At 36.5% G+C, this 25965-nt stretch overlaps 1 protein-coding gene across 1 annotated transcript in view; it reads right to left on the reverse strand.

The window, feature by feature from the left end:
- Positions 1–1983: 1983 nt before the first annotated feature.
- Positions 1984–25965, reverse strand: part of avl9 (AVL9 homolog (S. cerevisiase)) — a 700673-nt gene continuing 676691 nt past the window's right edge. The window contains exons 3-16 of the mRNA XM_042767395.1: positions 25204–25289; positions 24685–24756; positions 24505–24593; positions 23990–24057; positions 23343–23383; positions 23168–23206; positions 23005–23074; positions 21028–21491; positions 14768–14902; positions 12687–12906; positions 11592–11709; positions 10813–10866; positions 7285–7373; positions 1984–2698 (exon numbers count right to left, since the gene is read on the reverse strand). Coding sequence (XP_042623329.1) covers positions 2586–2698; positions 7285–7373; positions 10813–10866; positions 11592–11709; positions 12687–12906; positions 14768–14902; positions 21028–21491; positions 23005–23074; positions 23168–23206; positions 23343–23383; positions 23990–24057; positions 24505–24593; positions 24685–24756; positions 25204–25289 — 1658 coding nt within the window. The 3' untranslated portion in view covers positions 1984–2585. The remainder of the gene's footprint in view (positions 2699–7284; positions 7374–10812; positions 10867–11591; positions 11710–12686; positions 12907–14767; positions 14903–21027; positions 21492–23004; positions 23075–23167; positions 23207–23342; positions 23384–23989; positions 24058–24504; positions 24594–24684; positions 24757–25203; positions 25290–25965) is intronic.

Genomic DNA, 25965 nt, shown 5'->3' on the forward strand with positions numbered 1-25965 from the left:
TGCTGACTTGACAGTTGTCCAAAAGACGACCATTGACACCTTGCACAAGGATGGCAAGACACAAAATTGCAAAATAGGCTGGCTGTTCACAGAGCTCTGTGTCCTAGCACATTAATAGAGAGGCGAAGGGAAGGAAAAGATGTGGTAGAAAAAAAGTGTACAAGCAATAGGGATAACCGCACCCTGGAGAGGATTGTGAAACAAAACCCATTCAAAAATGTGGGGGAGATTCACAAAGAGTGGACTGCAGCTGGAGTCAGTGCTTCAAGAACCACTACACACAGATGTATGCAAGGCATGGGTTTCAGCTGTTGCATTCCTTGTGTCAAGCCACTCTTGAACAACAGACAGTGTCAGAAGCGTCTAGCCTGAGCTAAAGACAAAAAGGACTGGACTGCTGCTGAGTGGTCCAAAGTTATGTTCTCTGATGAAAGTAAATTTTGCATTTCCTTTGGAAATCAGGGTCTCAGAGTCTGGAGGAAGAGAGGAGAGGCACACAGTCCACGTTGCTTGAGGTCCAGTGTAAAGTTTCCACAGTCAGTGATGGTTTGGAGTGCCATGTCTTCTGCTGGTGTTGGTCCACTGTGTTTTCTGAGGTCCAAGGTCAACGCAGCCGTGTACCAGGAAGTTTTAGAGCACTTCATGCTTCCTGCTGCTGACCAAGTTTATGGAGATGCAGAGGCATGTTTCTCCTTTTGACAGACATCAAATGGACCAAATGGAATTTAAAATGGAGGGAGAATCTCATTATAAAATAAATATTTTTCTCTAATACACATTGACCATGGCAGAATATGTTTTTTGCTCAGTGACCCATTTTTGTTTTTATTTTGATGTTTGTTTTTCGATCATTGTCCTGTTGGTATTTTAGAGAATCCACAATGCTCTGAACAAAATATCCAGGATCTCTGGCAGAAAAATAGGCCCACAACATTAAAGATACAGCAGTATATTTCATTGTACACATCACATGGGGTACTTTTTTACTCATTATTGGTGGTGCAGAACCAAGTGTGTGCGTTGTTGAGGATGGGATTGTTAAGATGAGTGGTCCTAAGTTGCCGTATTCCTCAGCAAGCTTTTGTTACCAGGGGTGCTAACAGTGCATTCACAACAGTGATCATATACAATGTACACATAATTATTAAACAAGTTTTTCCAATTCCAAACCACAGCAATCTTAATAACTACTATTAATTTTGTATATGTAAGGGATAACCAATGGCTAGCTGTGCATTAAACTATTTGAATGCACGACGTGTAGGCGAAGAACCACCTGACGCACAGCGTCCCACTTATGCCATGGTCATTTGCCAACATTCACATATTAAAGATGTTAATAATATTTGCGCTGCAATATTTGACCGGAACAATAAAAATGATGGTTATTTTTCGTCAGTTACAACTTGTTAGGTGTTACTATGGTTACCAATGTTTATAGGAAGCGCATTAATAAATAACGCAATTAAACTGACCTGGAACTACCTGTGCAGTTAAACTAATTTAATCAACACCAGCCAGCCAATCAGAATCGAGTATTCAGACAGACCATGGCATAAAATAATTTATAAGTGAGATATAATTGTTAAAGATGGCTGCATCTTGAAAATGCCTTATATTCAGATGTGCATCATTAGCTGGATCACAAAAAACAGGTTGAAAAGAAAAGACATTAACGGTAAAAGACGTTAAAAAAGAACTTTCAAGAGTGTTCCCCTTCTCAATCATTCTTATTTGTTTGGAGAATGCTTCCTGCTGTACGAGCTTGATCACCACTTCAACAGCCCTCTTACATTCCTCAACCATCACTATATTTGTTAACAATCACGCTGGAGGCTCATCAATAGGGCATGCATGCACTATGACCTCTGGAGTAAAGTAACACTTGAACATAATCTGCTCCGGAGATTAAATTATCCATAAATTTACCTGGGTGTGTCACATTACACCTCCCAATGATGAACTCAAGAACCACAAAAATGAGAGGCCTGCAAACATTTACTCCTGGATCATTTTCATTAATACATGAAAGATTTGTGATAATACACACAAAGATTTGTGATACATTTGTTAAATTTCATTCTCTTTATTGTGTTATAATACTTGATTTGATCCAATTTATGAACAAACTCTTTAGTTTGACTGTTTTTATATGTAAGATATGTGGAGAGTGACCACTTGAACAAGCAACATAGACCATATCATTTTATTTTTTTCATACACCATTAGGTATTTGTGTGCTATTTGTAGGAAAATACCTATAAAAACATTTGGTATACTGATCTCAGAATAGACAGGCTTCAAGATTTACAAAGGTGAGACCCAAAACCTAAACAAGCTAAAACTGAACACCTAAAAATTAGTGGATTCTGTCACAGGAAGAAGAAAATTATTTAATTATTCTAATATTTATTACCATGAAACTACAAGTACTAAATCTAAAATCCAGATAGCTATTCTAAACACCCCCCCTCCCTTTTTTTTTTCATTCTCTCTTGCTCTCTAACATTTTTCCTAATTTTCATATATCAACAAAGATGTGTGCAATGTCTGCATGTTGTCTTCATTATTTAGTACAGCAGATGTCAATCTGCAGACTGTGAAGATGCACTGACCGCTGCGGTTGGCTGAGCCAGCATGGAGAACCAGGATGACATGGCTGATTTAGCGACGGTCAAAGCTCCACCTACTGACTGACCTAAAACAAAATATTGAAAGCCAAGCAAGAAATAATTACTACAAAACCCAGTGCAAACAAAACCAATAGACCAATAACATGGAATGTTTGAGTAACTTATTTCAGGGCACATGACAAAAATACAGTGCCTTGTAAAAGTATTCATTCATATATATATATATATATATATATATATATATATTGTAATATGTTCTATTTATATGTGTGATAAATATTGGGACATTGACACAATTCTAATCTTTTTGGCTCTATACACCACCACAATGGATTTGAAATGAAACAAACAAGATGTGCTTTGACTGCAGACTTTCAGCTTTAATTTGAGGGTATTTACATCCAAATCAGGTGAACGGTGTAGGAATTGCAACAGTTTGTATATGTGCCTCCCACTTTTTAAGGGACCAAAAGTAATGGGACAGATTAACAATCATAAATCAAACTTTCACTTTTTAATACTTGGTTGCAAATCCTTTGCAGTCAATTACAGCCTGAAGTCTGGAACGCATAGACATCACCAGACGCTGGGTTTCATCCCTGGTGATGCTCTGCCAGGCCTCTACTGCAACTGTCTTCAGTTCCTGCTTGTTCTTGGGGCATTTTCCCTTCAGTTTTGTCTTCAGCAAATGAAATGCATGCTCGATCTGATTCAGGTCAGGTGATTGACTTGGCCATTGCATAACATTCCACTTCTTTCCCTTAAAAAAAACTCTTTGGTTGCTTTCGCAGTATGCTTCGGGTCATTGGTCCATCTGCACTGTGAAGCGCCGTCCAATGAGTTCTGAAGCATTTGGCTGAATATGAGCAGATAATATTGCTTGAAACACTTCAGAATTCATCCTGCTGCTTTTGTCAGCAGTCACATCATCAATAAATACAAGAGAACCAGTTCCATTGGCAGCCATACATGCCCACGCCATGACACTACCACCACCATGCTTCATTGATGAGGTGGTATGCTTTGGATCATGAGCAGTTCCTTTCCTTCTCCATACTCTTCTCTTTCCATCACTCTGGTACAAGTTGATCTTTGTCTCATCTGTCCATAGGATGTTGTTCCAGAACTCTGAAGGCTTTTTTAGATGTTGTTTGGCAAACTCTAATCTGGCCTTCCTGTTTTTGAGGCTCACCAGTGGTTTACATCTTGTGGTGAACCCTCTGTATTCACTCTGGTGAAGTCTTCTCCTGATTGTTGACTTTGACACACATACACCTACCTCCTGGAGAGTGTTCTTGATCTGGCCAACTGTTGTGAAGGGTGTTTTCTTCACCAGGGAAAGAATTCTTCTGTCATCCACCACAGTTGTTTTCCGTGGTCTTCCGGATCTTTTGGTGTTGCTGAGCTCACCGGTGCGTTCTTTTCTTTTTAAGAATGTTCCAAACAGTTGATTTGGCCACACCTAATGTTTTTGCTATCTCTCTGATGGGTTTGTTTTGTTTTTTCAGCCTAATGATGGCTTGCTTCACTGATAGTGACAGCTCTTTGGATCTCATATTGAGAGTTGATAGCAACAGATTCCAAATGCAAATAGCACATTTGAAATGAACTCTGGACCTTTTACCTGCTCCTTGTAAATGGGATAATGAGGGAATAACACACACCTGGCATTGGAACAGCTGAGGAGCCAATTGTCCCATTACTTTTGGTCCCTTAAAAAGTGGGAGGCACATATACAAACTGTTGTAATTCCTACACCGTTCACCTGATTTGGATGTAAATACCCTCAAATTAAAGCTGAAAGTCTGCAGTTAAAGCACATCTTGTTCGTTTCATTTCAAATCCATTGTGGTGGTGTATAGCGCCAAAAAGATTAGAATTGTGTCGATGTCCCAATATTTATGGACCTGACTGTATATATATATATATATATATATATATACACAGTCGTGGCCAAAAGTTTTGAGAATTACATAAATATTGGAAATTGGAAAAGTTGCTGCTTAAGTTTTTATAATAGCAATTTGCATATACTCCAGAATGTTATAAAGAGTGATCAGATGAATTGCATAGTCCTTCTTTGCCATGAAAATTAACTTGATCCCAAAAAAAACCTTTCCACTGCATTTCATTGCTGTCATTAAAGGACCTGCTGAGATCATTTCAGTAATCATCTTGTTAACTCAGGTGAGAATGTTGACGAGCACAAGGCTGGAGATCATTATGTCAGGCTGATTGGGTTAGAATGGCAGACTTGACATGTTTCATTTCAGTAAGATGCTTGAAATCATTGTTCTTCCATTGTGAACCATAGTGACCTGCAAAGAAACGCGTGCAGCCATCATTGCGTTGCATAAAAATGGCTTCACAGGCAAGGATATTGTGGCTACTAAGATTGCACCTAAATCAACAATTTATAGGTTCATCAAGAACTTCAAGGAAAGAGGTTCAATTCTTGTAAAGAAGGCTTCAGGGCGTCCAAGAAAGTCCAGCAAGCGCCAGGATCGTCTCCTAAAGAGGATTCAGCTGCGGGATCGGAGTGCCACCAGTGCAGAGCTTGCTCAGGAATGGCAGCAGGCAGGTGTGAGCGCATCTGCACGCACAGTGAGGCGAAGACTTTTGGAAGATGGCCTGGTGTCAAGAAGGGCAGCAAAGAAGCCACTTCTCTCCAAAAAAAACCATCAGGGACAGATTGATCTTCTGCAGAAAGTATAGTGAATGGACTGCTGAGGACTGGGGCAAAGTCATATTCTCCGATGAAGCCCCTTTCCGATTGTTTGGGGCATCTAGAAAAAGGCTTGTCCGGAGAAGAAAAGGTGAGCGCTACCATCAGTCCTGTGTCATGCCAACAGTAAAGCATCCTGACACCATTCATGTGTGGGGTTGCTTCTCATCCAAGGGAGTGGGCTCACTCACAATTCTGCCCAAAAATACAGCCATGAATAAAGAATGGTACCAAAACACCCTCCAACAGCAACTTCTTCCAACAACCCAACAACAGTTTGGTGAAGAACAATGCATTTTCCAGCACGATGGAGCACCGTGCCATAAGTCAAAAGTGAAAACTAAGTGGCTCGGGGACCAGAATGTGGAAATTTTGGGTCAATGGCCTGGAAACTCCCCAGATCTTAATCCCATTGAGAACTTGTGGTCAATCCTCAAGAGGTGGGTGGACAAACAAAAACCCACTAATTCTGACAAACTCCAAGAAGTTATTATGAAAGAATGGGTTGCTATCAGTCAGGATTTGGCCCAGAAGTTGATTGAGAGCATGCCCAGTCGAATTGCAGAGGTCCTGAAAAAGAAGGGCCAACACTGCAAATACTGACTCTTTGCATAAATGTCATGTAATTGTCGATAAAAGCCTTTGAAACGTATGAAGTGCTTGTAATTATATTTCAGTACATAATACAGAAACAACTGAAACAAAGATCTAAAAGCAGTTTAGAAGCAAACTTTTTGAAAACTAATATTTATGTAATTCTCAAAACTTTTGGCCACGACTGTATGTATATATATATATATATATATATTTATATGTATATATATATATATATATATATATATATATATATATAGTAACCGTAACATTTTTATATCAAGACAAAGCAAATCAATAATATGATTAAGCAAAAAACATCTGCGATAACTTTGCTAAAAAAAAAAAAAAACAACAACATTAAAACATTTTTAAGTGTTTTCTATGGTATTTGAAATTTACCTTAAGAACATTCCAATTGCTCTGTTCTTTGAGATATTTCTAAACATTGATTGGAATTAACCTTGAACAAGTTCAGTTAATTGAACATGATTTGAAAATGGCACACATCTGTTTATTTAGATCTAACAGCTGAAAATGCTTATCAGAGTTTAACTAAGCCACAAGGTCAAAAGAACAGCCATGCAAAAACAACAACAACAACAACAAAAAAACCCCACTGCATTGAAGGTTCATAAGAACACAACAAGCTCTATAATTCTTAATAGAAGAAGTTTTGAACAACCAGGACTCCTTCTAGAGTTGGTCGGGCTGAACAATCTGGGAAAAACGGATTTGGTAAGAGAGGTGACAAAGAACCTGATGGTCATTCTGGTTTAACTCCAGAGACCATATGTGGAGATAGGAGAAACTCACAAAAGGACAACCATCACTGCAATGTGATTGGGCCAGATGGGAGCCTCTGCTCAGTGAAAACACATGAAAGAAACAATCAAGACAATGCAAGAATGGCTTAGGGTCAACTCTGTGAATGTCTCAAATGGCTCAGCTTGAGCCTGGATTTGCAGCGAAGAATGGCTCAAAATCACCAAATCCAGATGTGCAAAACCTGTTGCATTGTTCCCAAATATTCCCAAATATCCCAAATTCAGTAATGAATAATGCTATGTAGTTATTTCAGTTTTTTTGATTTGCCATTATGGGCTGTAGAACATTCCCTGACATGGAAAAAATAATTCAGATCATTTTGGTATGATTGTAATAACATGGCAAAATATGACAAAAAATGTAGAGTAGGAATACTTTCACAAAGCATTGCACTATCAGGGTATGGCTGATTTGTACTGCTGGAACAGATTGTATGTGAAATAAGCTTAATGTTAAATAAGAAAGAATTAACAAGTGAACAGTTTAATCTATTGTCCATCTTACCGACAGCCTTTCCTGTTTGCACAACACTTCTGCTCGTCGACATCACAGCGTTCCCGAACTTCTTTCCACGCTCGCTGTTCTGCATTGAACTGAAATATCAGGAGAGAGCTATCACAAAAAGTTTCCAATTTTACTTGTACAATTTCACAATTAACCCATGATTAATTTAATTATAAACACAGGACAGACTGACTGAGGACAGCTTCAATAACAACAATCCCCAACGTATGTGGCAACAAGGCATACAAACTGTCACAGACTACAAAAGGAATTATAATATCCATAAACGTCAATGTCTGTATGGCAGAGGAATTTAACATGTTCTTTGCAATCAACAGTAGGGCTGTTGCCAGGCCTGCACTGCCCCTTGACCAACATCAACCACTGACACCGAACAGTGATGAGATCAGAAGGGTTTAGTACAGTATAAATGTGAGGCAAGTGTCTGTCCCTGATGGTGTTCCGGAGTCTGTACTTTGGGTATGCGCCGGCTAGCTGACAGAGGTTTTTACCAGCCTTTTCAACCTCTCCTTTGACCAGCACTGTTGTGCTTGTGTCTTTAAACTATAACAATTGTGCTTATCCCCAAACAACAAAGTGTGTGTTGCTTGAATGATTATGAATAATATCAAAGAGCTTTAAGTACCATCCCCAGTCACTACTTAAGTGAATTTGTTGTATGATAAAGAGTGATTGTCAATAAAGCTATGCCATTCGTTTGTGCTGATTTGTGCCGCAAAAATGAACGTTTGTGCTGGTTTGGTGTTTGAGATATGAAACATTCTTTTTTTTGACCGTGTGACGTCACTCTCCACCCCATGTTGCCCAAATCGCTCCAAACCAGCGCAGTTTGTTTGTGCTCGATGTGTGCCCGTTTGCACTTGCTCAAATCGAGCACAAACAAACTGCGCTGGTTTGGAGTGGGCAACATGGGGTGGAGAGTGACGTCACACAGTCAAAAAAAAGAATGTTTAATATCTCAAACCAGCACAAACTTTCATTTTTTGAGTAAAGTTTCTGTTATATTTAATGGCATAGTTTTGGTGATTATTTCTTTTTATGGGGTGCCAACTTCACGGAGCTCCAGTCACTTTGGACTAGTATCAGTTTGCTTAATGGATGAATAGATAAGTGCCTTGGGGCACCTGGAAAAGTTGAACATGCATGTCGGAATGCTGTTTGCTGATTTTTACTTGGCCTTTAATATGGTCATTTCCAAAGTCCTGGCATCCAAACTCCACAGACTGGGAAAAATCTGCAGATGGACACCGGACAAGATACAAAATCTGAAAGCCTGGTGTTCCACCAATAATCTGATCCTTAACACCAGGAAGACAAAGGAGATAGTGGTGGATATTAAGAAGACAATGAGAATTGATCTGAGTGCTGTGCTAATAAATGGCATGGCTTTGGAGAGAGTGCCCAGTTTTAAATTATAGCCATTGAACATTACAGAGGACTTTTCTTGGGCTACAAACACACCTCCACTGTCATTGGAAAAGCACATCACCACCTTTACTTTTTGAGAAGACTAAATGACCCAAAACATCTTTACACAGGTTCCAGCAGCCAACATTTACCTGTCCAGATGTCGGGACAGAGCTTCCCAAAATATCACATACCCCACCTACCCTGAACACTACCTCATTGAACTCCTCCCCTCTGGTAGGCTATACAGGACAATTTATTCAAGAATGAAAAAAAAAAGCTTATTTGCTAGAGCTGTGCAACTGCTGAACACTACTTGACTTGACTCAACTACACACATACATACAATTGCACTACACTGCTCAAGCTTTTGTATTCATCTAGATTACACTTAAAACTTGGCATTGGACTGGCTTTTGGATTTGTTGTTTTCAAAGAGAGTGACATGGACATAGAGTTAACATGGTCATTGTCACAAATTCACTCAGAAGAAGAATTTCCAGTATTGTTAATAGAACATGCCAATAACGGTGCATTCTGGCCCACTATAAGCAAGATTTGCATGTTTACATGGAAAATGCTGTGGGCATGCAACATCCACAAAAATGTTCAAGCAGGATGAAAAGCTTTTATCAATACTGCACATTCACTAGTGAACCATCCTTTGGAGATATCTTTAAGAAACACATTAGTTTTCATTGTTATAAATCCAGTAATTGTAATAATCCAGTGAGTTTTTTGTTTGCACAAGGAGTCTGATAAGAGCCAGTGCTCCACACAGAGATCTGATCTCAACATCATCCATTCTGTCTGGGATTACATGAAGAAACAGAGAAAAAACAGACAATTATAATTGACAACTCTGCATCATCCTCAACACTGTTTTTGAACTGATCAACATTGAACTGAATCAACACTGTTCTGACTCGAGCTGAATAAAGAAACTACTGTCTTCAGTTGAGCTGCTCATTGCTAAATTGAACCTTGATTTATAATTAAACATCACACATCAATAATTGAACTGACCTGAATCAACACTGACTTGACTGGAGCTGAATAATGAAGTCTTTTTAGAACTGCTTGGCAATTTGGACTTGTCTTATATTGGAATTTGGCATCACAGATTCTGTTACTTTCCTGTTTAATACTGTGAAGTTGCTTTGAAACAATCTCTAATGTAATAAAGTGCTATATAAATAAAAGCGACTTTACATGCTCTAAACAGTTACACATCATTCTTGCAAAAGATGCGGTGTCATTTTTCCCTGAACATACAAACCCTTCTTTTTTGACCTTCAGAGTTTTAGTCGGCAACGGCGAATGGCACGGTGGATTGTGTTCACCGACAATGTTTTCTGGAAGTATTCCTGAGCCCATGTTGTGATTTCCATTACAGTAGCATTCCTGTATGTGATGCAGTGCCGTCTAAGGGCCCGAAGATCACGGGCATCCAGTATGGTTTTCCGGCCTTGACCCTTACGCACAGAGATCGTTCCAGATTCTCTTAATCTTTGGATGATATTATGCACTGTAGATGATGATAACTTCAAACTCTTTGTGATTTTTCTCTGAGAAACTCCTTTCTGATATTGCTCCACCATTTTTCGCCGCAGCATTGGGGGAATTGGTGATCCTCTGCCCATCTTGACTTCTGAGAGACACTGCCACTCTGAGAGGCCCTTTTTATATCCAATCATGTTGCCAATTGACCTAATAAGTTGCAAATTGGTCCTCCAGCTGTTCCTTATATGTACATTTAACTTTTCCTGCCTCTTATTGCTACCTGTCCCAACTTTTTTGGAATGTGTAGCTCTCACGAAATCCAAAATGAGCCAATATTTGGCATGACATTTCAAAATGTCTCACTTTCAACATTTGATATGTTATTATATTCTATTGTGAATAAAATATAAGTTTATGAGATTTGTAAATTATTCCATTCCTTTTTTACTCACAATTTGTACAGTGTCCCAACTTTTTTGGAAACGGGTTTGTATATTAATAATTAAAATAAAGTTCTCTAGACAGAGCATATGGACAATTAAAATTACCCAATCATAGGGTATGTAAAGAAAAGCATAATGAGTGTGTAACACTTACTGTGACAAGCGGATCTTCACATCAGCCACACTGTACTGACCCTGGAATGGATGGCTAAGAACAATGATATAATGATATAAGGTCAAAGTTCAGATTCCCTGTGTTATAGTCATTTGTTAAAATAATTTCAAATTTTTTTTGCTTACCCTGCATACTTGGGACAATTAAAAACCTCAACACGATTTATAAAGTAACAGACAACTGAGCAACACATGCTAATAATGCATAAAAGATGACAAAACTTGTGTGTTACTAGAAATTATGGTAGTTGATGAAGGAGGGTGCAAGTAAACGTTTTGCAAATGAACCAGAAGTTACTGAACACATTTTACTCTATAAATGATTAAGTTTGTAACAGTGTTTATATAGTACATTCATGCCCACACTATGTGTAAAAAGATTAACTGGACAATATATATATATATATATATATATATATATATATATATATTATATATATATATATATATATATATATATATATATAGCCTATACAGCAGGAGAAAATGACTAGCAAAGGGGATTGCTAGTAAACAAATATGGGAATATTAATATCAAAGTTTGAGATAAACAGCAGAAAAAAAACTGGTTTACAAATGATAAATTTGTAAATTTTATCAATAAATCAGTCTCACATATTTTCCTGAACAAACTCACTGCTTTATAAATACGGTTGACATTATTGGCATACTATCAAAAAATATTAAGCAGTATAAAGTAAGTAGAAGCTAGTATTCTATATGGATTTGTCTCAGCTCTGTGTGACTCAGTTGTCATACCCTGGTGTGATATTGGCCATGGCTGGATGCTTGTTGCTGATCCACACTCTGTAGTTGTGTGTGATTTTCCAGGCAGATGTGAACGCAGTTCCATAATCTGCCAACAGACGCTCATGATCTAATATTAAAAAAAAAAATAAAAAAATGCAATCAGAAATACCAAATAAAACTTCATGTAATGACACAACATGACACATACATGAACCTGAACTGAACTGAGATGAATAATGACTCTATTGTCTTATGTAGAGCTGCTTATTGCTGAACTGAACTGGTTTCATAATGAATGAATTTTACACATTTATTGACCACAACTAAACCAACCCTGAACTGACTGGCACTGAATAATGACACTAATGTTTTGCTACAGCTGCTTTAAAGCAGAATTTTGGATCTGCCTAATTTTTGAAGTTTCCATCATTGATTCTGTTACATTCCTGTTTAATACAAAAGTGAAACTGCTTTGAAACAATCTCTATAAAAGTGCTATACAAATTAAAGTGATTGGCTTGACATGTATGAAACTGGAGTGAGGTGTGTTCAGTTGGTAACCTGATCTTATTAAAGAAAAAACGAGCACTGAATTTCTGACCATGGTAAAACAGTGATATTCAAAGGCAAAGATAACTGTTACAGATACTTTAAATAAACGTGGCTCAGTAGGTAACACACTCTCGGCTCACAGCAAGAAGGTCCACCCATGGATTGAGTGCCGGCTGAGCCAGGAGGTCAATACTTTGTATAGTTTGCATCTCCTGTGTTGGTGTGGGTTTTCTTTGGGTACTCTGGTTTCCCCATAATGTAAAGACATACAGGTTAGGTAAATTGGAGACTAGGTATAATTGTGTATGTCTGTGACTGTATGTCTGTGACTGTCGGTCACTGTATCACATCCTAAATTGAAGATAACAGATTGTCTCCATTTCAATACACACACAGAAACATTTCACCATACACACCCTTAATCCATCATTTTAATTAATACTGTTCATTGTTAATTAATGTTTATTCATAATACATACAGGTATTCTAATACATTTTATGCAAATTAATAATACTTAAATATGTGTAATGTACGTGTATGTTGTAATGCACCTTGTTGTAGAGCAGAAGATAACAGTGAGTGGACGTATAGTCCAAACTGTGCCCGTATCCACTCGTCTCCACCCTCCCAGCCTGTCCCATCCAGAAACACATCCTCTTTGTTTTCAGTGACATGTTTTACCAGATAATCAGCGAATCGTAGATCAGCTGTGCTTAAATACAGCATTTTGCGCAACTCTGGGTCATGGATCTGAATACGAGCTTCATCCACCTGCACAGAGGCAAATTTAAAGCAAATTAAGATCACCAGCTGTAGAACATCTGAGAAGATATTTGGTTTAACAGCCTCATGGGTTAAAAACACATAATCTCTCACTACAACGCAGGTCAGTCTCAGATTTCACCTCAAAATCATAAGGAAATCAGCCACAAATAGCGATTGGTTGTCATACAACTCTGACAATGATTCAAGGACATCAAGGACTGGTCATCAAGACAACATGAACTAAATAGACTGCAACGCTTTTTCTAACATTAGAGGTGTGGAGGTTGGCATCTCCCCACATAAGAAAATCTTTGGTAATGTCTGATTTGTGGATAAATCATTTTAATTGAATCAGATCTTCTCAATAATCTAGTCACAGCAGTTAACAGCTCACCAGATGGGAAGATTATCAGTAAATAACTTCAGTTTCTCCAAGAACTATGCATAGCTTTAGAAGACTAAAAGACGACCACTGTATGTCGTCTTATTGTAAGTCATACACTCCTTTCTACTGAAAATGTTTGTCATCAGAGATGATTCCAATCAATCAAAAATTGTCCACTTTGAGCATGTATATTATTTAAAATTAAAATGAACAATATCTGCCAAGTTGCAGCACTGAAAGTTCAATGCAAACGGAGATGTCGTCTTTTAAAATTCTGTCAGTTTAATGCCTACAAAAAAGGCTGGTAAGGGACTACAACGAGCTTCTTCCCAGGTCTGTTACGTCACTAACCCAGATAAACCCCGCCCCCGGGAACACGCAACAAAGGGGGTGAGGCCATGTTGTGCTGCTTTGGAGGGGGGGAAGAGGGTTGTAGGGGTGCTGCTTTAGAGTATGTTAATATATGAATAGGGGTTCTGTTTTATATCTGTTCTTATGTGTTTAGAGGTTCTGTCCTCAATGTTCTAAAGCAGCGGTTCTCAATCCTGTTCCTCGCGTCGCCCTGCTCTGCATCTCTCTCTCTCTCTCTCTCTCTCTCTCTCTCTCTCTCCCTCTTTCATTCTGATCATCATATCAGCTCCAACAAACTGTTCCATTTATACACTTATTTTCACATAGCAATGAAAAGCGTTATACATGGATGCACGTACAGTTGCTGTGCTGTATTAAAGCTTTAATCAGAATAAAAACGTATAGTAAAAGCCAACCGAAGCAGTAGCATTTACAAACAACAGCATATCTAAAAGTATGAGACAACAACAAACAAACATACCATTAAGAGCCGTGCTTGCACAGGTACTGTGCGATCCTCTTTATTAATATTCTCTGCGTCTCAATCAAGCTCAAATTGATAAGCAATAAAGACGACGCTAGTGTTTACAATACAACCAGAGCACATTCTGAGCTTGAGGGGCGGGATGTTCAGACGCGCTCTAGAGGTGGTTTAGTGAATCACAACACACTGAGCCAGATGAACAATCTCAGCCCATCACGGGAAGGGCTTCATAAAAACAGGAAATAATCGTTAAAAAACGAAGCATGAACACATGTTAGACTGCACCCCATAAACACAATCAAGCCTAGAAAAAAAAGTCAACCACCCCTTTAAAGATCAATGTTTCCAGAAAGGATAATTTTCATGACTGTGTAATGAGAATCATTATGGAGAATAAAGAAAATTACAATCAAAAGTAAAACTATTACTTTTAGAATTTAGACTACAAATTTTAATGACAATCATGCTTAATTATTGTCATGAAAATAATGTCACAATGCAAAAAATACACAGAACTTAATATGGTGAAATCTGAGCTGCACACATTTTTGACAGGTTTGTGAGATTCATCTAATAATATCCCATATGTCAGCCTCTATAATATTAGAGTGATTATGGAGTACAGACAAAAAAGCAGATGTACTCACATCCACAATGGCATCACTCAGGTGGCGCTGCTGTCGGAAGAGGATGTTGGTTGCTCCGGCAACAAAACCTCGAACACTTATGTCTGACAGCAGGTGGTGCTGTTGGAGTGCCATGTATGGCATGCACAGGTAACCCTGAAAAAAAGGGCAATGAAGTCAAAATGATGAACAAATAAAACTGGCATGATTAATCCAGTGGTCAGGGTTAGGTTGGTTAGCAGTTAGTCCTGGTTGGTAGAAGCTCAAATTACATTCAAGAGTAAAACATCTTTCTGCATTCTCATTCTTGTTGACATCTTGTCAGTTAACTTTGCTATTCTATGTATATGTCTCCTTACATTTCAATGTCATGAGGGGTTTTTCTTGAGTTGTCAGTTTATTGAATTGCATATTTATGATTAACTAATTTGCTGTGTAACTTATATACTGTGATTCTTGTTCTTATTACATTGCATCAATAGTTTAAATCAATGTACAGTGGGTATAGAAAAGAATCACCCCCTTTAAAATAATCATATTTTGTTGCTTTGCAGCCTAAAATGAAGACGGACACAGTTTTTATCCCACTGTATTTACTCAGTGCAACTTATAACATCCAAGTGTAAGACATAACACAAACATGTCAGAAAAAAATAAAAACAGAATCACTGAGTTGGAGAAAGGATCACCCCCCTCCTAAAAATGACTTGTAAACTCAATCAGGTGTAGCTAATCACCTTCTCAATGGCACACAAAGCCATTTGACTTTCAACTGTGATCAGGTGTGGTCATTTTGATTAGCTCAGCATGAAAAGAGCTTTCCTGGAGCATTTTAGTCCTTGTAGTGTAACTGAAGCAAACAATCAACTATGGGTGGCAAGGCACTGTATTTTGTACAACACAGACCCTTCCTGGATCAGGATGTCGCTTCAAACTGGATGAAAGAGCCAGGAGGAAACTGGTCAGAGAGGTTACAGTTGCAGGAATTTATAACAAAGACAGGTCATTGTGTGCATGTGATAACAATATCACAAATTCTCCACAAATGTGGCTTGTATGGGAGGAAAAAAGCCACTCCTCGAGAAAGGCCACATGCAGTCACGACTGAGCTTTGCCAAAACGCACCTTGAAAATTCTGAGGCAGATATTACTAAAATTTAATTATTTGGCCTCAACACCAAATAATATGTCTGTCAGAAATCCAATATGGCTCACCATCCAAATAACACCATTCTTACAGTTAAGCATGGAGGTGGTAATATCCTGTTATGGGGTATTTCTCTGCAGCAGGGACTGGAGCACTTGTCAGGATAGAAGGAAAAATGGATGGGACAAAATACTGTCAAATTCTTGAAAATCTGCTGCTCTCTGCCAGAAAGTTGTCAACTGGGAAGAAGGTTTACCTTCCAATATGGCAGGGAACCAAAGCACACAGTAAAACTGACCACACAGTGATTAAAGGAGAAAAATGTGAATGTCCTTGCATGGCCTAGTCAGACCCCAGACTGAAACCCCACTGAAAATCTGTGGAATGGCTTGAAGACTGCAATCCATAAACGGTCACCATCAAACTGAACTGAACTTCAAGATTCAAGATTTTTATTTGTCACATACATGGTTATATGGAGAGCATATGACCAGCAGTGAAATGTAAGTCACGTCCGCTCCATGGACAGTGCAATTATTAAAGAACACAAACACAAGAAAATCATACAAAAAAATATGATATGGAAAAAGTAAGGTTAAAAAAAAGAATAAAATAAGATACTTATAGAAAAAAAAAATGTGCAGGACAGTATACTGTAGACTTAATAAATATTAAGATGAGCAGGAATGTACAGGAGGAGAATGTACAAACAGGTTGTACAGGGTATTTACATAGCAGCAATAGAGGTAAATAAATAAAAATAAAAAATATAGAAATTGGTGTATGCAAGTGTCAAAGTCAGTTTTTTCAGTATCTTACTGATAATCAAGTAAAGTCATGTAGAGTTTAAGAGACTGAGTTTGAGTTTAGGAGCCTGATGGCCTGGGGGAAGAAGCTCCTCCTAAGTCTCTCAGTTTTTGCCATCAGGCTACGGAAGCGCTTACCAGATGGCAGCAAAATGAAAAGAGAGTTACCAGGGTGATTTGTGTCCTTAATGATTTTAACAGCTCTGCTTTTGCAGTGTTTGAGGTAGATGTCCTGCAGCGAGGGCAGCCCCGTAGACGCGCTCAGCTAAGTGCACAACTCTCTGCAGGGCTTTGCAGTTCTGCAAAGAATAGCGGGCAAATATTGCAATGTCAAGATGTGCAAAATTAGTAGAGACTACTAATCAACTGAGTGAATCCATTTTTTTGTTGTTGTTGTTTTTTTCTGGCATGTTGTTGTTATATCTTTCAGTTGGATGTTTTAAGTTGCACTGAGTAAATACGGGTGGATAAAACAAAAAATGTGTCCATCTTGATTTCAGGCTGCAAAGCAATAAAATGTGATTATTTTAAAGGGGGTGACTCTTTTCTATACCCACTGTATTTGTATTTAGGGTTGCAAAGGAATGTAACATTTCTGGTAAATTTTCTAGAATCTTCCAAACTAAAATTCTGAAAGTTCTGGACAGTTTCTGGAATTTTACTGGAAATAAATCTGCCCCTATTTGTATTTGATAGTATTATCACATCATTTTGGACTGTCCAATCAATAAAGAAGCAGTGGTTGCAAAGGGATGTAACATTTCTGGTAAATTTTCTAGAACCTTCCAAAAGTTTCCAAAATTTTCCGAAACTTTCCAAAAAAGTCCTGGAATGATTCCAAAAATTCTGGACAGTTTCTGGAATTTTATTGGAAATAAATCTGCCCCTATTTGTAGTTAATGATCATATGATGCAATTTAAAATTTTCCTTTCTCTTTGGAGTGTTAAAAGCTCTTGGTGCATAAAGAAGTTCTGTAAAGTTGCAAAGACTAAAGTCTCAAATCCAAAGAGATATTCTTTACGAAAGTTAAGAGTCAACCACGCCTACCTAAAATGGATAGTTTAAACATGGCCCCACATGTCTACGTCATGATATGGGAAGATTTGCATAACGCCACCCAAATGTTCACGCAAAGAAAGAAGGCGTAACTTTTACTCTTGCTGTTGCCGCCACTGCCATGTAGCAAAACTACTTTGTTTGGTCTTCCAAAAGAGGACACGACTAGAAATCAGTGGTTAAGTTGTATTTACAACACTGTTCCAGAACCTTTCAACCCAAATATACAGATGTGTGCAGTGCATTTTATGGAGGACTGTTTCCTGATCCTGGGAGAGAAGACTACAACGCCGGCTGTTCTGACTTACAGTCTGCAAGTAGGCTACGTTTACATATTTAAAGGATTTGCCACTGATGATTAAAACGCGTTTTGAGCAGTATAGAGTAGTGCTTTTTGTTTGTCATTTCTCCGATCACAAATGCAGACATGGTTTTATGTTTACGCTGTGCGATGCAACGCAATGTGTAAAAAGACAATATAAGTCAGCGGTTCTCGTTTCCAGTCCTCGCGCCCCCTGCTCTACACATTTGGTATGTTTCTCTTATCACTTCAGACATTTGTTCTATTCGAACGTAAGTGCCCTGCGAAGTGGACATCACAGGATATTCCACCATGATTCCAGTTCGAAGCGAATGTATATGTTCCATTCAAAGTGCACTGAAGTGTGCGCGACGTGAATTTAAATTGTATTTATTTACAGAGGTATATGATGTCACACTTCTCCGTGTGTGAAGATGTTCTGCAGCACAAATCCGTGAATGAATGTTCTGAAGTGAAGTAAACTTCAACAGATTTCCCCTGCTCAGGGAGTAGGGAGCAATGAACACTGTGTAGGGACCATGTCATTTGGAACACAGTTCATGCATGGAGCTCTCTTCTAACAAGCTGATTATCTGAATCAGGTGTGTTAACAAAGAGATACATGCAAAATATGCAGAGCTTGGGGGTGCGAGAACTGGAATTGAGAACCGTTGGTATTGTCATTATAATCCCTAATTATGTCCCCACTGGATGCAACTAATGCCTTGTTTATGATGGGTTTTAATGTTTTTGTTTCGGCACTCCGGGACACACAGGGGCGTAACATTTCCGTCAAAATTTTCGTAACTTTCGGCCAATCACAATGCACTGGATAGCTGGCCAATCAGAGCACGCCTTGTTCTTCAGACCGATGAGTGTTGTAAAAATCGATAGTATTATAACATCATTTTGGACTGTCCAATCAATAAAGAAGCAGTCTGAATAAATGCTAACTATGATACCGGCAAATTATCATTTTGTCAGGGTAATGTCTTAACCTTTGTGTTGTTGTTTATTTATGTATGCATATTGTAGTTATTTGCTGTGAGATTGAATTGCATGTTTAATTTTTCTGTTGCTTTGCTCAGAGACTAAAAAATCTAGAAAATTTAATTTTAATTTTTTAATTTTAATTTAATTTTAATTTAAGCCCTGGCCACAGCGGAGTAATGGATAGTACTGCGTTATCATGATATACAAAAAATAAATAAATAAAAAATATCTGAATTCTGTTACAGTTTTATTAGTACTACTAGTAAGATTTCTGTAGGAGCCATAATAAAATTGTATTATTTAGTTATGTTTTCTTCCTTTGTCTTATTTATTTTATTTTATTTTTTAAGTGCACTTAGAAACAAAGTGTTTTACCAGTACAATATTTTTACCAGTTCATATTTGTAATGTAGCATATTAAAACGTACAAGGAGTGATTCTGCAAAGTCATGTGGCCAAAATCTCTGCAGTCATTTTCCCTATTGTTTTAAAATTTACAGAGCAATGTCTTCAGTCAGTTAGCATATTTTTTATAACCTAATGGGCTATAATTAAATTTCTGAAAACTTGACAAATTACAAAGTGTAATTGGTAGTTTGATGTCATATAAATACCATGCTAAAAAAAAAAGCCTAAGTTTTTTCTCATCTGTCTAGACCCTGGTAGTTACTTGAAAAAGTGTAGCTATATTTGATATTGCTTATTTGTTGTGAAAGATAATAAGGGGGGTCATTGTGATATCGTGTATGCTAATTAGATTTAAATAAAAAGTGGTGTCCCACAGACAGAACTTTGGGTTAAGATTCTTTTCAAGGCTGAAACTCAAACATTGCTGCTGAGGAACTGTGCTAAACTACTACCTTCAATAAACTAATCTTACCACAAGAACAGTGGTCAAGATTACTTATTTTGTGTATTTTTATATATGTGAGAAATCTAATACATTGGCCACCCAAACGACTGCTCAGCCAAATATAGAAATAACTAACAGTTGTCTTTGTTAGCCAATGCAGCCTTGAGGTAATCCAAAAATAACAAAGCAAATGTTCATACTGTGGTATTTGGATGACATAGAGTATATACAGTTCTAACATACAGTACAGGTCAAAAGTTTGGAAACATTACTATTTTTAATGTTTTTGAAAGAAGTTTCTTCTGCTCATCAAGCCTGCATTTATTTGATCAAAAATACAGAAAAAAAACTTTAATTTTGTGATATATTATTACATTTTAAAATAATTGTTTTTTCAAATTTATTATACTTTAAATTATCATTTATTTCTGTGATGCAAAGCTGAATTTTTAGGATCATTATCACATGATCCTTTAGAAATCATTCTAATATGATGATTCATAATTATATCATCATTATATAAATCATAATTATATGATGATTTAAATAAAATCAATACTTTTATTCAGCAAGGATGTGTTAAATTGATAAAAAGTGATAGTAAAGAAAATATATTATTAGAATATATATTATTAGATTTTTTTTTTTTTTTTTTTTTTGAATAAATGCAGTTCCTTTATAACCTTTTATTCATCAAATATATTAGACAGCAGAACTGCTTCCAACACTCATAATAAATCAGAATATTAGAATGATTTCTAAATGATCATGTGATAGACTGGATGTTACATGTGACACTGAAGGCTGGAGTAATGATGCTGAAAATTCAGCTTTGCATCACAGGAATAAATTATTTTTTTAAAGTATATTCAAATAGAAAACTATTATTTTATTTTAATATTTCACAATATTACTGTTTTTTCTGTATTTTTGATCAAATAAATGCAGGCTTGATGAGCAGAAGAGACTTCTTTCAAAAACATTAAAAATAGTAATGTTTCCAAACTTTTGACCTGTACTGTATATATCAAAACATTTTATAATAAAACTTAACTTGAACAAGTGCACTATAGAGCTTTGCTCTAAAGAGTATGGTGGATGTGGATTGTGTTTTGTGTGCACACCTTTGTAAAGACAGCCAGTGGTAGTCCATACTGGTCCTCTTGCAGCCCAGACACCAGGCCCGAGGACAACATTCCCTGTCCTGTGGCCGACTGTGGCTGTACTGTTATTGGCAGTCCTGAATCTGTGTCAAACGTATTTAAATGAGTTATGTCTACTTTCCCTTCCATTTCATCCATAACATGAGGCTCCAGCGTCTCCCATTCGCACTCTGAGTCCAGCAAGCTTCCTGCATGAGGCTGAAGGTAGTGTGTATCCAGAGTAGTGTTACAAGGCTTTGATTGATCCGGCTGATCACTGACATCATACCTGCCCTCAAGCTCTTTTGATATGTTAGTAATATCTGTAGTAGACATAGAGAGTGATTCTTCGTCTGCAGATTTGATTTCTGCTGAACTGAAGTCCTCTGAGATGCTCCTCCGGGGCTGATAGTGAGAGGAATCTGCCAGTCCATGCTCTATTATACCTACAAAATAAATAAATACTTAACTTAAGTACTTAAGTAATTATGTTTACTCTTTAAAATAATTCCTTCTCAACTAACTAGTCTCACTTAGTCAGACATTTTGTCACTATAAAATTTGCTCCACTTCAAGAACTGGCAAATTAGGAATACGTTTCACTTTCTTTATAATGTTCCATTTAGTTTCAGGTTTATTCATTATATAGAAGTGCAATGTCTTGATGGGCTGATGCCAACTTTCACAACATAAAAGTTACTTTTGGGAATAAACCAGTCAGAAACTTGATTAACAAGATTGACAGAACAATGAAGCATGGGTTTTGGTTGACTTTCTGTGAGCTGCTGCAGAACAATCTAGTCTGTTCCTGGCACTGGCAAAAGAACTACAAACACTGGGGAAAACAGCCTTGCTCACACTAATATTGATCCAGATATTTCAATCTTTACAAATCACAAAATGACACAGTTATGCTAAATGATGGAAAAATATTAACAGTGCAATTAGTCTGACACATTTACATTGACAAGTTGCTTATGTTATGCTGGACTGGCCACCAACTGAACTGGAGTTTCTGGTGGTTTCTACCAAACTGGAAAGTGTCTTTTTCAACATTTTCAACTGTATAAAAGTGACGATACAGTACTGAGTTCTGTTGCATAAAGCAGGATGAACAAGCTCTGAGTTTCACAGTAGGTTTATGGTTGACAAAACCAAAAACCACACAAATCCTACCCAGTTTGGATCACGTTCAGCAGGCCCACTGAACTTACTATTCTCTGTCAACTCAGTTTGATTAAAAGTTCATGATCAACGTAGCAAACGATCACAGTCCTACCCCGAATAAAATCTTTTAGTGTAAGCTACTATGGTCAATAAACAACAGTAAAGAGAATTTCATCTAATTGAGTCCGAAAAAAACAGAATTTGATCAATATAAATTCAAACCTACCTGGGTAGTCAATGAAACTGGCATTGTGTAAAATTATTCTATAAAAGTATTATCATTATGCTTATTCATTATGTAAATTATCATTATGCTTATTTAAAAGCATTATCATTATGCATATGAACATGATTTTGAGTTTGTCACACCTTAACAAACACTGATACTGTGTAATGATAACACATTTAAACAGACTTGACCTGTACTCTACAGGGTATTTAAATATTTATATTTACTCACAACAGTCAGCTCACAACTGAGAAAAATCTCAGTGCTCTGCTCCCTATAGCCAGTCTAACCCTGGTTCAGTAGCAAACGTGCAATTTCTTTAGAAACATGTACATTTATTAACATATTATAAAATGATTATCAGAGCAAGTAATACACAATAAAAAGCCCAAAATTTATTATCATAAAAAATAGTTTGTATTAGATGATTTAATATTGTTTTTAAGAATCTTGTTACTGTCAAGTTACTGTGTTATTTCTTAATTTCTAGGTCAGTGCTTCAGTTTTTAGTTTGAATAACACACCCACCAAACAAATCTGGCACCAGATCACAACCTTTTTACCTGGAAACAATGACAGGACGGTCATCAGAGTTTCAACCAATCTCTTCACTGGAGTCACATAAAATAGGATCTATAGGGACATAAATACTTGTGTAATTACGACTAGACTCATCCATGAGAATCCACTTTACTACAAAGTGTGTATTGAGATGGTAATAATGACCTTCTTTTCTAGCAGAATCAGTTTAAAGAGAATCAAAACCTACAGCAAATAAAGAGAAAAAACACAAGCATTTAGACCAAAATCAGTTTGCAAGTTACATAATAAAGATCAAATCAAATACATATTATACAAAAGGATGAAGCAGAATTTAAAAAGAAAGAGTCCAGTCCTTTACCTTGTGTTTAAAGTGCAGAATCAAATCTCGGGCAGACAGACCTTTAGTTAAAGAAAAAATAAATAAATAAAAATAAGTTGGAAAATAGGAAATTGATAGGGTTATGTATACTAAGGCCACATTTATTTCAAATTATAATTTGACTTTATCACATCCCAGAGTTGTCATGGAAACACCATAAATAAAAACTGGCTGCACAATTTCATAACTGGTGTTTAAGTAGTTATCCAAATACTCCTAAAAAGCATTTAAAGATAACATGAAACATCATTTGCAAACAGTTGACTTCCATAATGCAGGATATTTAAGTATAAAATAAAATATTTTATTCTAAAAAAAGAAAGGTTGGACCTTTCTTTATCTATAGGCTTTTAATGGATGCTAAAAAGCAGGGGTTTCTTACATAATGCTGCAAAGTAGGCATTTCATACACTCACTTTTTAAGGAGTCTTTTTGTTTGTGATGTGTAGGATGCATTGATAAGTCACACACAATAAGATCAAGAATGTGTATTTGGAAAGTAAATTTGGACATTACACTCTCCTCATCCAATTACTGTTATTTAGAGGTTAAATGATCAATTATATTAGTGAAAAGCAGATTCTTGAATTACTAAATTATAGCAGTGAAAAGTGTTTTTGAATTACCCAGATAAATCTGTGATCCCTCCAGCGCTGTACAGCTTAAAGATCTGTTCATATGATCATAGAGCTCCCAAAGAACCAAAAACAAAAATACATGAAAGGTGCACTGAGTGATTATCTGCTTCTGGCTGATATGACAGCCTTCTTTTTATACCGACATCTGTGTTGATGCAGCATTATTCAAAAACAAATATTTGCAGTAACTGTAAAAATACTCTATTCAAAGATATATTTGACAACCATGATTAATTTATTCTGGAACTGAAAGTGTGCAGATAAAATACCTTTTTCACATATACATATTCTGTCAGTTTCAGTGTGTTAATTTACATTATATTTACTGTTTTCTAACAGTATATTTTACTGTTTCTTAATTTTAGACCATTTAATTTTTTTAAACACTGATATGACTGGAGTTCTACATCTTTAAACAAATCTGACAAAAATAATACGCATTTTTACTAGCTGTATTAGTTCTTAATATATCAGACAATGAAATGTGTGTGAAAGAACTTGCCTTTAGGATGGAGATCTGAGAGAAATCTTTTTCTTCAAAGTAAGCATGAGTTATGAGCTGAAGTTTAGCCTGTATCAGACCAAACAGCGGCTGAAACACCAATATATTACATTAATAATTTGCAAAAACAAGCAGGCATTTTTATGTAAATAAAGATTTATCTGCCATATACATGTCTTACCAATCGACTGAGAACACAAACACTCTTCTGAACCGTCTCTCTTGTGATATCTGCCTCTCGTACTTTTAGTACCTATAATACAAAACATTAAAATATCAGATTAGACACTATGTGTTTACAGTATCTATCAAAATACTTTGTTTATTTTTTATTAAGAAGAAAGGATTATGTTGGATTGAGGAAACCATTTTATGTTATTCTTTAATTTTGACTTCATTTATTAAGAAACATCTCTTTTGATAATAACTGCATGCTATCATTATGATAGCACCAGACTACATTCTTCTGGCTTATACTCCCCTGCTCTACATCAATTAAAAATGAAAGTAACACTTTAGACTAGGGAACATATATTCACAATTAATTAAGGGTTTTCCCTCAATCAACTCCTAATTTGCTGCTTATTGACAGTAAGTAAGGAAGTTGTTGTAGTAGTTATGTTTAGGTATGTTTGTTTAATAAAATAAACAAAACAGCAAAAACATGACAATAATTAGTATAAATTATTCATGGACAAACCTTAGCCTCCATCTGTCTGTAGCAAGAAACTCCATAAACACATTTCTGCTGGCCATCCAGAGGGGGCAAGTGAAAGTAGACAGTGTCTGTCCGTAAAGAAACACAAAGTACTGTTTAAAAACAGATATGCAGATAAAATTCTACTTCATTTCATATCTGTGATCCTAGATCAGTCTGGACATACCACACCATCATCTTACATTAAAATATCAAAAGTGTTTTCTCACTTTCACACATTAACACAACAATAAATGACATTGAATGACACAAAGTAAAGTAAAGAAAATAAAATCACATCATAAAGTAGTCCTGTCAATCAATTAAAAAAATGAAATTTTTCTGAAATTAATCATGATTAATCCCACCTAAAATTAACATTTTTAAATATATATTTTATATTGCAATAATTTCACATCCAATCTTCAAATTAATGAAGTGCATGATAAAAGATATCGTCTCTCAAAAGAAAAAGAAAACTGTTTCTTTTTTTTATGACTGAAGGCGAGTAAATATCATATTTAGCTACCTGTGCCCTTCAGCAAGTAGGAAATATACAGAAATGGAATAAAGTTATCAAACACTAAATTCTAAATTAAATATAGATGAAACCTTAAAGCAACAAAAGTTACTGATTTCCTATTTTTTTATTTTGTTCTTTGATTAACAGACATCATAGCAGCTGGGTTATTAGGTTTTTTGGCTGCTATTACTTTAAGAGCTGAGTTCAGCAGTGGCAGCCTTGTGCCTTGCCTATTAATATTG

The sequence above is a fragment of the Cyprinus carpio genome, chromosome A12, assembly GCF_018340385.1.
Source record: "Cyprinus carpio isolate SPL01 chromosome A12, ASM1834038v1, whole genome shotgun sequence".
NCBI lineage: Eukaryota > Metazoa > Chordata > Actinopteri > Cypriniformes > Cyprinidae > Cyprinus > Cyprinus carpio.